The sequence below is a fragment of the Ctenopharyngodon idella genome, chromosome 10 (genome assembly GCF_019924925.1).
Source record: "Ctenopharyngodon idella isolate HZGC_01 chromosome 10, HZGC01, whole genome shotgun sequence".
In the NCBI taxonomy this organism is placed as follows: domain Eukaryota; kingdom Metazoa; phylum Chordata; class Actinopteri; order Cypriniformes; family Xenocyprididae; genus Ctenopharyngodon; species Ctenopharyngodon idella.
In genome coordinates, this window is record NC_067229.1 from 28,140,515 (window position 1) to 28,156,886 (window position 16,372).

The window sequence follows — 16,372 nt, forward strand, 5'->3', positions numbered from 1 at the left end:
TTGGTCAATTTAACCTTGGGATTGAATATATTTAATTGCATAGATTTTTTTTATTTTATTTTTTTCTAAGTATTTTTTTTTTTTTTTATAGGCTCCTTTGAGACTAAGATTAGGGAAGACTGGGCAGGATCTGAGCCAGACTCGAATTCTGGTTGCCTGCACATAATGCTATGTTGAAATCAGTATGATAGCATTTATATGCACTCATCACGTAATTACCATCAGTGTGATGATTACTAGTGAACTCAAGACTTTCTCTAAGCCCTGACTTTTTGAGGTGGTGTCAATTAAAGAATCATGATGCAAACTGATATTTATAGCTTCATATTCGCAGTGGCAGCACAAGCGTAATGAAATGTGTAGATATAACCTCAATTATAGCTTTGTTCACATTACAATTTTGCTGTCTGAGAGACATTTCACGTTTGTAAGATTTCTCCTTTTAAAGGATTAGTTCACTTTCAAATGAAAATTACCCCAGGCTTTAATCACCCTCAAGCCATGCTAGGTGTATATGACTTTCTTCTTTCTGATGAACACAGTCGGAGAAATATTAATAAATATCCTGACGCATCCGAGCTTTATAATGGCAGTAAGCATTACTAAACGAGTATGAGCTGAGGGGAGTTATGAAGTAAAATATCAAGCTTCCGTATTCAAGTTATGGAGAAAGTGTAAACTGCCGTTGCATCAGTTACACTTTTTCCATAAGTTGAATAGGGAAGGTGTAGGATGTAGCGTAAGATTTTTGAACTGCTAGAGTTTTACACTTTCTTCGTAAGTAGAATACGGAAGGCGGTCTGGCGGAAGCTAGATATTTTACTTCATAACTTGTTAAATTTTTTAATTTTTCAATTTTTTTTTTACACAAATGCATCGCTTTGCTTCAGAAGGCCTTTGTTAACCCCCCCTGGAGCCGTGTGGAATATGTTTATGATGGATGGATGCGGATGGAGACACTTTCTTCAGCTCATGCTCGTTTGGTAACGCTTACTGCCATTATAAAGCTCGGACGCGTCTGGATATTTATTAATATTTCTCTGACTGTGAAAAGAAAGAGTCATATACACCTAGGATGGCTTGAAGGTGAGTAAAGCTTGGGGTAATTTCATTTGAAAGTGAACTAATCCTTTAAGGCATTTAGTAGTCTTTAAATGCTAAGTGTTATTTTCACAACAGCAATTAACTGCCTTTGTGATAAATCTTAACCTCTAAAGAAGTGTCCAAAAGTGTCTGGGCTGTTGGGACCAAAGTGTTGACTGCGATGTGTATTATAGAGTCTGACACAAAAGTTGATGTCGCACTTGGGCTTTACCCAAGATCTCATTGGGATCATTTTATACAGTGTGACAAACAACATTTGTAAAAATAATACAGTTTGTGCTTGGCTTAATGTGCATATTTGCTTTTTATTTTGTCATACTAGCACCAAAATAGCTTCCTGTCTTTGGCGGGAAGTGCGAGAGAAGATAAATTGTCACTTTATTCCAACCAAAACCACTTTTATTGTTACACCATATGAACTCTCCAGTAGGACCTTCTGGGGAAGGCTTGATGATGTTAATGTCGGCATGAAACGTAAGTTGCGATAGTCTTCTCCTATTGTGACATATTTCTGGGTCGCCATGATTTTGCCAAGTAAGACATGTTCTTGGATCAACATATTTTGTTTATCCTGGAACAACATACCTTGTCCTCCTAACCCTACCCCTGCCCCTAAACCTAACCCTGCCCATACATTATTCCTAAAATCAGAGAGAAATGATGGGTGAATAACATTAATGTAGAAGCACCTAACTCTGGTTGTAAGCCTAAACTTGATATAAACTAAACTTGTCCCTCAAATCTGATTGGTTGATTGGAATGTTGTTCCAGGATCAACAAAGATGTTGATCAAGAAACATGTTGTACTTGGTGAAATTGCGTTAATTGTATTTCTGAGTGATGCAGCTTCTCGAAAAAGAAAGCTGTTGGATTTTGATCATCTGGAATTGATTGGATTATTGGACTGTGGTTTGCTATTGTTGCAAACTCATGTGATTGACAGGTTGTCTCGCCATCATGCAGTTAAACGCGTCATCAGAGAAGAGATGTCGCTGCAAGAGAGGGGAAGTTATTTTGATTAAAGATTATGAGGGCATAGGAATTAATATATATATATATAATATATATATATATATATATATATATATGCAAGGAAATAAACTGTAAACTGCAATATTCCAGTAAAAAAAAAATATATATATATATATAAGAATAGTCAATTTTGATTTCGTGGTTACTGTAAGTTTTTGGAATGTTCAGTCTGATGTGACTGATTCCTAAGAAGGAGATGTTTAGAATGTGTTCTGAGATCCGTCCAGAGCTCTGTCTGGTGCAGGGTATTTAAGAAGATAACCTCTATTACTGTAGTTTATAAACATGGTGTAATATCCTCATATTCAGTTGGAGATTGGTGAATGTACGGCAAATGAAAGACATCATGGTTGGTAGAGAAAGTCTGGAAGAGGATCATAGTATTTAAACCTTTAAGCACTCAGATCCTCTCTGTCAGCAACATTAGTCTGTTCTGCTTCCTGCAGTTGCTCAGGGGTCTGACTCAGAGGTATTAGAGCCATCTAATGCCTCTACACCTCCAGTAACGTGCATCTGCCAGGCTGAGAGGACGTTAGCACCATGATCAAGCTTAAAGCCAGGAGGCAAAGCCTTTTCCCCAACTATAAACTTGGGGTCACAGCCCCTGCTCCCAAGGATCCAGAGGACTCTGAGCTTCCTTTTGGCCAGCACAACTGGGTGAAACCATGGAATTCGATGCAGGAATTAAGTAAGGATATTTATGACATCTACGCAGAGTATGAAGAGGATGAAGAGGATAGACTGCTGTCCACCCCTAGTAAAATGTCCTCTCTAACTAAGAACTACATGCTCAACATCAATGTAGGAGGCAAGGTCTACCAGATCTCTTACAGAGTAGCAGCAAAATATCCCAAGACAAGAATTGGCCGTCTTGCAACATATACAGACCACAACAGGAAACTTGACCTCTGTGATGATTACACTGTCCAGAATAATGAGTTTTTCTTTGACAGGGATCCAGACATCTTCCACAGCATCTTTAACTTCTATAGGACTGGAGTTCTCTGGATTAAAGATGAATTGTGCCCACGCAATTTCTTGGAGGAGATCAACTACTGGGGTGTTCGTATCAAGAACACTCATCGCTGCTGCCGCATTTCATTCGAGGAACGGCAAGATGAACTTAACGAACAGCTGAAGGTGCAAAGGGAACTTGAGGCAGAGGTGGAAACTGAGGAACATGAGGACCTGTTCCAGGATATGGCTTTTGGTCATACACGTTTCCTCATTTGGAACTTGATGGAGAAGCCCTTCTCATCGGTCACAGCCAAGTTAATGGCAGTAGCATCCAGTTTCTTTGTGCTGGTATCTCTTGTGGCTATGACACTCAATACGGTAGAGGAAATGCAGTATAAGACAACCGCTGGCCAGCTGAGTGGGAAGACCTACTGTGAGTATGTTGAGACTTTCTGCATTGCGTTTTTTACCATGGAATATCTGCTCCGGCTTGTGTCCACACCAGACCTCAAACACTTTGGAAGAAGCGTGCTGAATGCTGTGGACCTGATTGCAATCTTTCCATTATATCTTCAGATGGTCCTAGAGAGTTTTGAAAGTGAACACCAGGGGAAACATGGTAGCGATATTGAGACTGTAGGACGGGTTGGTAAAGTGGGGCAAGTTCTCCGCATCATGCGACTTATGAGAATATTTCGTATCCTAAAACTAGCGCGTCACTCTACTGGACTTCGAGCCTTCGGCTTCACACTCCGGCAATGTTACCAACAAGTGGGATGTCTTTTCCTCTTCATTGCGATGGGAATTTTCACCTTCTCTGCCATGGTGTATACTGTGGAGCATGATGTACATCAAACAAACTTCACCAGCATTCCACATGCTTGGTGGTGGGCAGCTGTAAGTACATGTTTTTTCAAGTTTGTATCTGGTATAAAAAAGTACTGTGGTACCATGGTGAAGGGATGGAAATGGGTGATAATGCAACGATACTTTAATATATACCATAGTGCTGAATGATTATCCATTTACAATGGGATGTACATACATAGTTGTAAGTCCAAGTGGAACTACTTTTCAACTGTCTGTCATCAATGTGTTGCTTGCCCACTCTGCGTAATCCCCAACTGCTCTTCTTAACCCTAGTTCTATTTAGCTCTAATGACGTTTATGGCATTTTAAGAATTTATGACTGATTTTTCAAACCTCAAAAGATTGTGGTTCATTTGTCATTTTACTGCACATTCAAGTATTCCTCGTACATTTATTCCACAGGTGAGCATCTCCACTGTGGGCTATGGCGATATGTTTCCAGAGACTCATCTGGGCAGGATTTTTGCATTTGCGTGCATCTCGTTTGGAATTATTCTCAACGGCATGCCAATCTCCATCCTGTTCAATAAATTCTCAGACTACTATTCAAAGCTGAAAGCCTATGAATACACCTCCACTATAAAGAATCGCGGAAAAGTGAGGTTTGTGAAAAGGGCTGCAAAGACTGTTGCAGATTGTTTTTAGGGTGCGACACACTGACCTACTCTTTCCTCCCACGGATTGATTTTTAATTCATGGAATTAAAACCAGCACATCTAAGTAACTGTCTTCAAACAAATTAGCCATTGCTAACTGTATAGAAACCGTGTTGTTTGTGCTACTGGGATACATTTATATTGGAAAAACTTTTGCACTATACACAAAAGTCAGCCCTTTTAAGCCTTTTTTTATGCTGAATCAATGCATTTAGGCAGCTCTAACAGGTAATGATGCAGTTAATAAAAAACTCTTTTTGGAACACCAATTTAATGGTCAGTGATCAACTTTTAAAAAACATTTGATTTTTACCTTGCCATAAGTAATAGTAAAGAAAAAAAAAGCTAAAAATGTTTTTATTTATTTATATATGGGCTAAGGGCAATGCTGAGACAAATAATCCAGTGTCGACAAACTGCTTCATATAATCATTTGAAGGTTTTAACATCTGGCCAAGCACAAGCTCAGCACCAGTACTTTTTACAATCTTCTACAGGCATTTGTGCAAGTGTCAATCAAGGAAAGCCGATTTATGATTTATATCAACTAGTTTCCTCTGGAAGCACTCTGAGCTGGGCAGATTGGAAAAAGATCTATAAGGTTAACTGCTGTATTGGCAGGGCTATTTTATGACTTACAACCAATTTACAGACGTTAACCTGTTAAAATGAATTCAGAGCAGACATCCTCACTACAGTAGCTAGGCATTGTATGTGACTTACAATTACAAAAACTTGTTGACTTAATAAAGAGTGGCCATTGTGACGTCTATAAGAATGCAGAGAACAAGAATGTAATTAAATCTGAAAAGCATGCTCATGCAAACATTGATAATCCTTGAAAGATTAATCCTTGAGGATCATTGAAGTCCCAAGGACAGATGGAAGTAGAGCAGGGAAACAAAATTAATTTAAGCATGCATGCCTTCATACTCAAAGCTAAAGCTACTATATATATATATATATATACACATCTATATATATATTTTTTTTCCTTTTTATATTTTACACAGAAATCTCGCAAAAAAAACAAACAAATTTAATTTGGCATAAAATAAAGCACATTTACATGACCATTATGATTTCAATGCCAATTAAGTATTTTCTCCTGAAATTATCATAATAAAGAAGTGAAATCACCTGGTCTTGACAATTGTTTTTAATCAGTATATATTCAATTTAGTACAATAAATATAATTATGATGTATAAATATTATTTAGACATGTAAATATATTTCTTAACAATTGAGCAAAGGATACTGTAATGTGTAAAGAAAACGTCTCGGTGCGGGGGAAATATGACTTGGACATGTTCTTGATTGGTTTCATGAGATTAAAAAAAAATAATGATAATAATAACAACAACAACAATAAAAACTCAAAAACAGGCCCAGGTATTCTTGTGTATTTTGTATTTACATACATCAGCATATAAATTCACAATTAAAAATCCAGAAGAAAGAAATAAAACATGGAATTGGGAGAATAATCTTTTTTTTAAGCCAGTTTTTCTAGCAGAACCTCCACTCCTTTAGAGTTCTGGACCTTCTGTAGTTCAGGAAGGATGGATTTCAGCATAACTTTCACTTCTTCAGCAACACTTTCATCTGCACTGTGGAGAAGGCTGTGGAAACACAAACAAAACCAAATGAAGCAGCTGAAACTTCAATCAAATGCAACCAATGCAAAGATCCATTCATAGATTAAGTGTTTCTGCATGCAGCATGGGCTTCAAATTTGTGAAATTTGATTGGTGGAAAAAGAAGTGACATCAGAATAAACAAACAGTCCAAGCAGAGAATATAAAGAAACAAATCTCTCACTGCTTAAAGTCTTAGGGAGATTATAAGAGGTCATGCACAATGACTGAGGCTGAGACAGGGAGTGGAAAGAACCCATAATCCTTTGCGGGGTGTAACTCAAGGGTTTGCCGGCCTCAGTGGCAGCTGGGAGCCACAGTTTAGCCCTTTATTAGCATATAGACAACAGCATGGAATAATGAAGCAGGACTGTGAAAGATGTGCTTAACCCAAAGCTCACTGCAGGGAATTCCTCCAGCTAATAATCGACAGCATGATAGAAAAGCAGCAAATTTGCTGCGATAGAGACCTTGGGATGTCATAGGATAAGCACTTTTGAAGGCTTTGTGAAGCAGAGGCTTTAAACATGAATGAATGTACAGGCATGTTCTTCTGTGTATACATTCAGCATATTTAACCAACACTGCTGTGGTATGCTTACGCCCACCAATTCGAAAAGCAATTTACTAGAGTACACAAAAGGGAGTGTATTTTGTTATTTCTAGATCTGTTCATTTGTGACGGTAATAAACTTACCAACAAAGAACAATGGCACCACGGTTGACTGAAGCCCACGTCTTGAGGTTCTCCAACCCCACTTTCTCCAGAAGAATCCTGGAAAAACACTCTGTGGACCAAAATAAGGCAGGACAGAACAGTAAAACATTTGTTTTCATGTAAAACTGCTCACTTTGTTTTTATTAGTAGGCTTACATCACAAATTACAGCATCACTGAAGTGTGGCATGGAAGTGATCAGCCTGTGGCACTGCTGAGGCACTATTGAGCCTTCAGATCATCTGTATATTGTTGGATCGACTGTTTCTCATCTTTCTCTTGAAAATATCCCATAGATTCAGGTCAGGCATATTGGCTGGCCAATAAAGCACAGTAATATCATGCTCAGCAAACCACTTGGAAGTGGTTTTTGCACTGTGGGCAGGTGCTAAAGTCCTGCTGGAAAAGGAAATCAGCATCTCCATAAAGCTTGTCAGCAGATGGAAGCATAAAGTGCTCCAAAATCTCCTGGAAGATGGCTGCATTGACTCTGCACTTGATAAAACACAATGGACCAACACCAGCAGACGTCACGCCCCCCCCCAAATCATTATTGACTTCAGAAACTTCACACTAGACTTCAAGCAGCTTGGATTCTGTGCCTCTCCAGTCTTCCTTCATACTCTGGGACCATGATTTCAACATGAAATGCAAAATTTACTTTTACCTGAAAAGAGGACTTTCGACCACTGTTCACTGTCCAGTTCTTTTTCTCCTTAGCCCAGGTAAGATGCTTCTGACGTTGTCTCTGGTTCAGAAGTGGCTTGGTAGTCCTTTTCCTGAAGATGTCTGAGTGTGGTGACTCTTGATGCGCTGACTCCGGCTTCATTCTACTCATTGTGAAGCTCTCCCAAGTGTTTGAATTGGCTTTACTTGACAGTATTCTCAAGCTTGCGGTCATCCCTGTTGCTTGTGCACCTTTGCCTACCCAATTTCTTCCTTCCAGTCAACTTTGCATTTAATATGCTTTGATATACACTCTGTAAACAGCCACCCCATTCAGTAATGACCTTCTGTGACTTACTCTCTTTGTGGAGGGTGTCAATGATTGTCTCCTGGACCATTGCCAAGTCAGCAGTCTTCCCCATTAGTGTGGTTTCAAAGAACAAAAGATACCCGGAATTTATACTGTAGGGATGGTCATTTAATGAAACTCAAATGTAAATATTCTAATATTTTGAAATACTGGATTTTGGACTTTCATGAGCTGTACGCTCTAATCAACAAATTTAAAAAAAAAAACTTTTGAAATGTTTTACTTTACATGTAGGGAATCTAGAATATATGAAAGTTTCATTTTTTAAAATAATTTACAATAAAAAAATGAACTTTTTCACGATATTCTAATTATATGACCAGCACCTGTAGACCAAATAACTTCTAAGAATAGAAAAGGAAACCCAAAAGTATCGTCAAAATTCCCAGCAAGCTTTTTAGCCCAAAGCTGTGAGTGTTAGGGTTTGACATTTTGTACTTGCCCTCTCTTGCTGCCTCCTTCATCTTAGCATCCTGCTCGATCAACCATTTCAACACCAGGTGACCAGCAGGGTGTTCTGCCATATGCAGCTACAGGAAACAGAATAATCAAACCATTACCTTAAAAATATTCCAAAATGTCTTATACCTGAGCCCTGAGTTAATGCATTAACTAAGTATTTAAAAAAAAAAAAAAAAAATTAGTTACCAAAATAATAATAATAATAAAAAAAAAGAGAAATCGATACTACGTTTCATCTGATGATGTGTTTACTGGCGTGAGGGCAGGACCACCTGTCACTCAAATAAGATCCACCATTAGCAAACCACAACCATCCAGTCAATTCCCCATAGACAAAATCAAGTCCCGCCCTACATTTGTTCTTGTTCCAGAAGCCGTCTCACTCAGATATACGTCACAATAGGAAACAAAAGACTAGTGCAACTTGTGCTTCATGCTGATTTTAAATAAAGAAAAATAGATTTAAAAACTACAAAAAAATTAATTCATCTTAAATGAATTCTAATAATCTAACAATTGTTGATCCAAAGTCAAATATTAATACTGGTATTACTGACAGTACTGCAAATATCTTCAACACTGAGGCTGAAACCTGTAGATTAGTTACCTGGCCATCTTTTCCACCTGGTACGAGGGGCCCGGCTGCCAGAGCCGCCACAGCCTCCATGGCAGGTCTGAGATCTCCAATGGCGGCCCCCAGGATGTCACTCACAGCCACACAGCTTGCTTTATCCATCACCATTGACTGAGCGTTCTCACACAGGTACGTCAGCAGAGGAGTAGACACGGCTTCCAGCAGCTCCTTCTTCCTGATTGCTACATCCTTCTTACTGGAAGAGGGGAAAAAAACAATATGCTTCAGCATTTGAGTGGTGCATTTCTTCATTCTTCTTTATTGTCCATCTGACACTGTTGATCCAAATGCCGTAGACATTCATAGAAAAGTTTTTCTCATACGACATACCTGTGTGCATTGTGGTCACCTTTCTCAAGCACCTGAATGATCTCGGGTAAGATGTGTGCAGGGTCTCTTGGGCTCAGAAGGTAAAGCAGCACTTTTTTACCATGTTTATTGCTGATTATGTCAGATAAGGAACTAACCATTTCCTGAGAGCAAAATAAGACAGGCAGGAAAAAACATGATATTAGAAATATTAAATCATCCAAAAAAAAAAAAAAAACTGCCAATAAAAGAAATAATATCCAACTAAAGAGCACTTACTGAGATAATAATTTGTTTAACCAACTTGGTGTCATCAATGCAATCGAATGCAGCCAATAAGACAAGATGAGCATATTCACCCTGAAAATTAATAAAACTCATTTTTATTTCTGTGAAACATTTAATGGACTTAAAATGTGATGTGAATTAATATGATGGCAATTTATACATAGCCTTTGTAAAAATATAAAACAAAACATTAAATGTTTTATATATATATATTATATAAAAATGATAAAAAGGATCAACAATGTAGATTTATTTTCACAGGCTTCTTTGTTCATATTTACCAAGGGTACCAATAATTCTGACCAGGACTTTATATATATTGATTTTGGGGTGAAATATAATGCATACTCAGTGTTTTCTGTGAGATTTACACATTCATAGATTGCACAGATAAGGCAGCTTACCATTGCAAACTTTGCAATGTATGATTTCATTGTTTTTACTATAACTTTGCGGTCCTGAAAAAGAGCAGAGACAAAAACATGTCAGGGTAAAAGCAAACACCAGCAATCATGAACTGTCTAATATGATGTGTTTTAAGGAGTGCTTTGGACCTTTGGTGTGCCGTGCCATAAACAGTGCATGGTCACTCTGGCTCCATCATGTGTGTGTGCCATGTACACAACCGCTTCTCTGATGGACTCGATCATCTCCTGAAAGGACACCCCACAACAGACATCAGTACAGACAGCAGACGGTAATAAGATCAGTAGTCAAACTGGGCACAACACTCACCGTTCTCTGTTTGGCAGGAGCATGCTCAAAGAAATCCAGAAAAACTTTGTGGACCAATGAATGTTTAATGACGGCCTCTCTGTGGAGGGAACATAATGCATCAATTCACTCAGAAATAAAGTACTAAGATAAGACTATCATCACACGCCAGTACAGATGGGCAGTATGATGGTATAAAACTGTATGATAGTAAATTTATAAGTGGTTTTTGGTGTTATTTTAGTATTATTTAAAAACTATACTATATTTTGAATTAGCTTTTACTTTCATTTTAATTTTAGATTAAGTTTTAGTAATGTTTTTATGTGCTTGTCATTTTTATTTGTTTTCTGTTCTATTTAGCTTTATTAAATTTAAATTTAATTAAAACTAAAATTAATTTTTATTTTAAAAAGGTACACTATGTAACTTTTGGCCCTCTAGTGGTTAAATGGGTCATATAATGCCCCTTTTACAAGATGTAATAGAAGTCTCTGGTGTCCCCAGAATGTGTATGTGAAGTTTCAGCTCAAAATACACCACAGATTATTTATTATAGCTTGTCAAATTTGCCCCTATGTGGGTGTGAGTAAAAACACTTTTGTGTGTGTCCCTTTAAATGCAAATGAACTGCTGGCCGCTTTGCAGAAGAGCTTTAACAGCTCTCGCTTTGGTTGCTCAACAACAAAGCTGGGGAATCTCACATGCAACCAAAAATGACGATTGTCAGTAACGGTGTTCAGCCTTACATTACAAACCAGAGTCGGACACTGATGGAAAGACTCCGGAAGAAGTTACAACTTTGAATGCATCTGGACGTTTCTGAATGGTTAGTAAATAAATTTATGTAGTTGCTGTGGAGTTGATTCAACTCATCGACTAGCAGCATGTGCTGTCATGTTAATCTTTTGTGCAAATCCAGTGTTGAATTGACCCACGTTTGTGAAGCAGTACGGCGTAAAATGACGGCATGGTAACAACACTCTACTACAACAACTCTTCCTCTTCTCTAAAGCAGGGTGGGCAGGGTTTAAGTAAATTTTAGGGTTAGTAATGTCACAGTAGATAATGCTTTACAATGAACTGTTAGAGAGCTACATATTGCAATTTATCTGTTCAATAAAATACCTTACTCACCTGTTGAGTAATAAAAACACTATCTCCGCTCCACTTTTACAACATTTCAAATCCCTCAGTTCTCGCCATCTCTAAAAAGCCAAGCCAATGTTGATTCTGGTTTTATTATGAGCTCTGTCGCGTTCTCTTTTGCTAGCAGACTCTCCTCTGTTCGGCATTTTTTAAAAAGGTTTAAAAAGGTAAGGAGATTTAGCTGCTCCATGTCAACCTTCCTCGCTCGTTGTGACAACTAACCTGTGCCACTCCCACACCAGACACGCGTCAAAGTAGCTGGAGCAACTTTTCTCCATTTACTTTTCTCTATTTACGGATATTACGAGACACGCACAGGCGAGTGACGCATGTACGCAATTTCCCGTGAAAACAATCTCGACAGGTCTAAAATATAAACACTTACCATAGTGAATCAGATGAGAACACATTTTGGAAGAAGGATTGATAATGTATTGACAACATTTCTAATTTTAGTTTATGTTTTTCATCTAATAATTATATTTTATTTCAGTTTTATTTTAATTTAATAGTTTTTAATTCAGGTGTTACATAATGTGAGGCTGTTTTCGCAGAGATGCAAGAATTGTTCATTTGTCCAAATTTTACCATGTGTACATAAATAGATGGACAATTTTAAAAAAAGCAATTGAAAAACTAATTAAAAAAAAACAAAAAACAAAATTGGTTCCTCGTATTTTGTTATATTTTGGTCATACTGCCCATCCCTACATGTCAGCTTTAAGAGTAACTCACTTCTGTGCCATTGGTGTGAGGATCTGCTTCATTTCATCCATGATGCCCTCCATTTTCTCTGGATTTGCTTCCAAAACCTTCTCTAATGTAGGACAAATTGAGGACTGACCAAAAAAAAAAAAAAAGCAAATGTTTCCACCATTTTTATGGACAACAAACACATTGATCTTTCTATTTACATGAAGCTTCTAGGTATCCCACAGCGGATAGCACACGTACCTTGCAGACTTGGAATGTGTTTCCATAGAGTTCCTCAGTGAGCATGAGTCTCTGGGAGAGGATGGCCTTATCATTGTAAGCATACTCAACTACTGAAGACGCCTCGGAGTGCCTGAGCATCTGTCTGACCTTCCCCTTAAAAGCCAACATCACTTCCGCCACCTGCTGTTTACTCCTACACCAGAAATTAGTTTATTACTAAACACTCTTAACTCAGTGGCCTTGGAGTTAGTCAACATATTTTAGAACTTGTTTACAAATCTATTGTGGAGAGTGTACTGTCTTATCATATCTCTGCCTGGTATGAATATTTAAACTGTAGATCTAAGAATAAGCTCACCAGAATTGTGTCAATGGCAAGCAAAATTGTTGGCAGACCACAGAAGCCCTTAGAACAACTTTATGTTCAAAGGGCAAGGAAGAAGGCGAGAAGTATTCTTGCAGATAGTTCTCACCCTCTTTTTAGCCAATTTGAGCCCTTGAAATCATGTAGGCGCTACAGAATACCTCTTATGAATAAAAATGTGTTTAAGTGATCATTTATTCCAAATGCTATTAAAATTCTCAACTCCGCAAGTGTTTGATAAACTAAATGACAGCGGAATGAATTGTAATCTTTATGAAATGTGAATTTGTCTGTTTTTTGTTCTGTTTTTAACAATACTTGTATAGTTATTTTATGTGCTGGTGAGCCAAAGACAATTTTCCACCTCGGTTGACAATAAAGATATACAAATACAAATAAAAACATTGTCCATCATTCTGAACTGAGCCTATACTCAAACACAGCAAACACTTGTTTGTGAATGAAGAATGTGATTCTTACAATGTTTCTCGAAGTAACTGCACAATAATTTACTTTCTCCGAACCCAACAGATAAAGAGATTCATGAAAAATTGATGTGACTTACCCATACATTAGAAACTTCTTCACAATGTTTCTGGCATATTTCGATTTACTCAAATCCACAATATGCTCTAGAAAGCAAAACATCGGGGTAGAGAAGGGTGATGAGAGACAATCACTTCACATAAACACATGCAGTTCATTACACTGATGGGAAGACCAACCTTTGAGTTCATCAAAGACCTCCTGCCTCTGCTTCTCACTGCCAAACTGAATAAAACACTGAAGCACTCGTGTGGAATCATGAGCAAATGCAATCTAGGAAAAAAAAGACAACCACAAAAGAATGTTTAACAATTTTAAAAAATACTATAATGTAATTCCACAAAATGACTGTTCAGCTCGAAGAAGAGTCTTTACTTACTGTTTTAATTTTTCCCTTCACAAGATCCTGTAGTTCTTTCATCAGTTTGGCCCTCTTTTGCTTGTCACAATCTTTCCTGTATTTCCACAAAACACACAGATATGAGTGTTTCTTCAGCCTTTGCACTTATGACCCAGGCTTTTGATATTTATTAAAACTAACTTCTTTTGGTTTTAAAAAGGTCACGTTTCTTGGAATCATTTTATTATGCACATACAGTATAATACTTTAATGCTAAAGACAATCTTCACAAAGAGAACCATACACAAGCCATTTCAATATTTATCGTCAAAACAATTTACATAAATTTTGTCCATACGTTTTTTCAAAAGTTAGTGTACTTGGTTACCAAAGAGATAACCAGTCAAAAGCATGCTTGAGATTATAAATATTATTTGTGAACAATATTTTTATCCTGCATCATTTCAGATTAAGCTGTAATTTTGACAAATTCTGCAAATTGTGTAATAATATTATTTAAATGCATGTATTTAGAATACATACAATTATCGATTCCACCAGAATGAACTGTCATTTGAGATGTGATGGAAATGACTGTTCAAAATAAAGACAAAATTCTACTATGATGCATGTATATCTATTTATATGCATATATATTTATATATTATACAATTTACACAAGTCAACAGGGCTAAAACGCTCATGATTGAAGAAAAATCTATAGTATAAACAAAATTCTTGCAAGTAATATCCATATACACTTACCGTCTTACAATTTCCCACACTTGTTTGGCTCTGTTTACAATCTGGTAACTGTCCTTTTTTTCGTTCTGTTGACGATTCTGCTTTAACTCTTTCTTCTTCTGTTTGAATTCATCCCATTTAGGTTTCTTCCCTTCAGAGCCTTTGAAAAAAAAAAAAATAATTCACACCAAAAATCACATAACATCACAACACACTGTTACAGCTATTCCCAGGTAAGACAATCATAGAAATATTTTGACATTTGTACCTTCGTCCTGTTGGCTTCTATCTCCAGGGTATTTTCTCTTCTTTGCGAACTTTCCATCTGTTGGTGCTCTGTTGAATTTCTTTGGTCCTCCATCTCCCCCTGATTTTTTAAAACCCTTTGCTTTGTCTGTGTTGTAAGGTTTAAATGGCCGTTTGCCTTGTGGTTTTCCTCCAGGTTTACCTTATGAAGGTAACGTTAAACACTCATATTAATGCATTATAAGAATATGTCGGTTGTCTGAGTTTTTGTCAATGTAGCCCTGCTGTATTGTGGATTCTTTACAATAACATTGCAAACTTGAATATGAAGTTTAGGTGGAGATCTTACCTCATAATATAAAAAATAAGGATGTAAAAAGAAGTTACCTTTCGACTTGAATGATGTTTTCTTTCCGTCTCTAGGCGTAAATGACTTCTTTCTCGGTTTAGCCTCCATACTGGACTGCAAAAGATTGATTAACTTGTCAGATTATTGGTTTTACAATTGTGTTTTATTCTGGAAGCTGGAATGCATGAAAAATCTAATCACGATACAACCGAGAATATCGTGTGTCTCAATGACACCTTTGAGCACAATAACCTAAAAATAACGACAGGCAAGTAGTCTAAGAAATGTTACATATATATATTTATATATCGGAACAGTTCTCAACCTAAATGAGAGGAAATTTCGTTATTCTTTAACAAAACCTCGAAACACGTTTTACAACTCACCCATGTGTACAGACAAAACACTTTACGGCATCTGATTTCCAAGTGTCGTAAGGAACTGGGAGCCCGTTTGCGACAGTCTGTCGCAGCGTAACAAGACAACTTAAAAGTCACTAGCATATTTGTTTAAAACATCTTTAATAATTTATTTTAAATACCGTTTAAAATATTTGGACATTTTAGTTGTTATAAAAGAGCTTAAGGCATTAAGGTGAAATGGTAAAATAGCGAAAAGACTTTTTTGAGTCGGTTCTTTGGAGCCGTAAATATATATATAATATAATATAATAATAATATATAATTAAATTAATATAATAATAATATATAGCCTACACACATATATAGCCTATATATTATGTAAACACAAACTTTTATGTTGCGATTAATCTGAATTAATCGATTTGACACCACTAAATTTACAAAATGTATATAATGAGTGAGTACATCAAGAATCTATCTTCCAATCTGTGTTTTTGTCTTATCCTGAATCACTACAGTACGCATATAATAAGTGTTTATATTCAGGACTATTTTAGACTATTTCTACTTAGACTGCGGAGTAGCCCAGTACCTGCCTGACTAGTCATATAGCTACATAAAAAGAGAGAAGTAGCACCGCTACAGTGTTCTTCCGCAAGACTAATGCGGTTTGTTTATTATCCGCTAGAGTGCCAAATGTTACATAGTGTACCTTTAATATCTTTATTCATTATCATTAACATACATCATGTCCAATAACATATACATAACAATAACATAACATAACATCATGTCCAATAAAAAAATGCAGTAAACACATTGAATTAATTTGGTTTTAAAAAATGTTATTTAAAACGTTAATGCAATTTTGTTTCTTAAAAAAAGAAACAGTATACATTAATATTTAATGTAAAAAAG

General features: G+C 36.8%; 2 protein-coding genes across 2 annotated transcripts; one reads left to right on the plus strand and one right to left on the minus strand.

The window, feature by feature from the left end:
- Window positions 1–2,264: 2,264 nt before the first annotated feature.
- Window positions 2,265–5,657, plus strand: kcnv2a (potassium channel, subfamily V, member 2a). Its single transcript, XM_051911106.1, has 2 exons — window positions 2,265–3,990; window positions 4,366–5,657. Exons 1-2 carry the CDS (start codon window positions 2,677–2,679, stop codon window positions 4,606–4,608), a joined length of 1,557 nt encoding a protein of 518 aa, XP_051767066.1. The 5' UTR covers window positions 2,265–2,676; the 3' UTR covers window positions 4,609–5,657.
- Window positions 5,658–6,014: 357 nt separating this feature from the next.
- On the minus strand, window positions 6,015–15,555 carry pum3 (pumilio RNA-binding family member 3). The gene is made up of 18 exons (XM_051911105.1): window positions 15,479–15,555; window positions 15,131–15,206; window positions 14,766–14,945; window positions 14,519–14,657; window positions 13,793–13,868; window positions 13,593–13,686; window positions 13,433–13,499; window positions 12,522–12,696; window positions 12,303–12,406; window positions 10,440–10,518; window positions 10,259–10,357; window positions 10,109–10,162; window positions 9,696–9,776; window positions 9,438–9,580; window positions 9,081–9,303; window positions 8,454–8,541; window positions 6,956–7,046; window positions 6,015–6,243 (listed from the first exon to the last, which is right to left on the minus strand). Exons 2-18 carry the CDS (start codon window positions 15,198–15,200, stop codon window positions 6,117–6,119), a joined length of 1,890 nt encoding a protein of 629 aa, XP_051767065.1. The 5' UTR covers window positions 15,201–15,206; window positions 15,479–15,555; the 3' UTR covers window positions 6,015–6,116.
- Window positions 15,556–16,372: the final 817 nt, after the last annotated feature.

Coding starts and splice junctions, on each gene's coding strand:
- kcnv2a (XM_051911106.1), top strand. CDS start 2,677: ATGATCAAGCTTAAAGCCAGGAGGCAAAGCCTTTTCCCCAACTATAAA. Junction 3,991..4,365: donor ATGCTTGGTGGTGGGCAGCT/GTAAGTACATGT, acceptor TTTATTCCACAG/GTGAGCATCTCCACTGTGGG.
- pum3 (XM_051911105.1), bottom strand. CDS start 15,200: ATGGAGGCTAAACCGAGAAAGAAGTCATTTACGCCTAGAGACGGAAAG. Junction 13,687..13,792: donor TGAAGGGAAAAATTAAAACA/GTAAGTAAAGAC, acceptor TTTTTTTCCTAG/ATTGCATTTGCTCATGATTC. Junction 12,697..13,432: donor AAGAAGTTTCTAATGTATGG/GTAAGTCACATC, acceptor TTTCTGGTGTAG/GAGTAAACAGCAGGTGGCGG.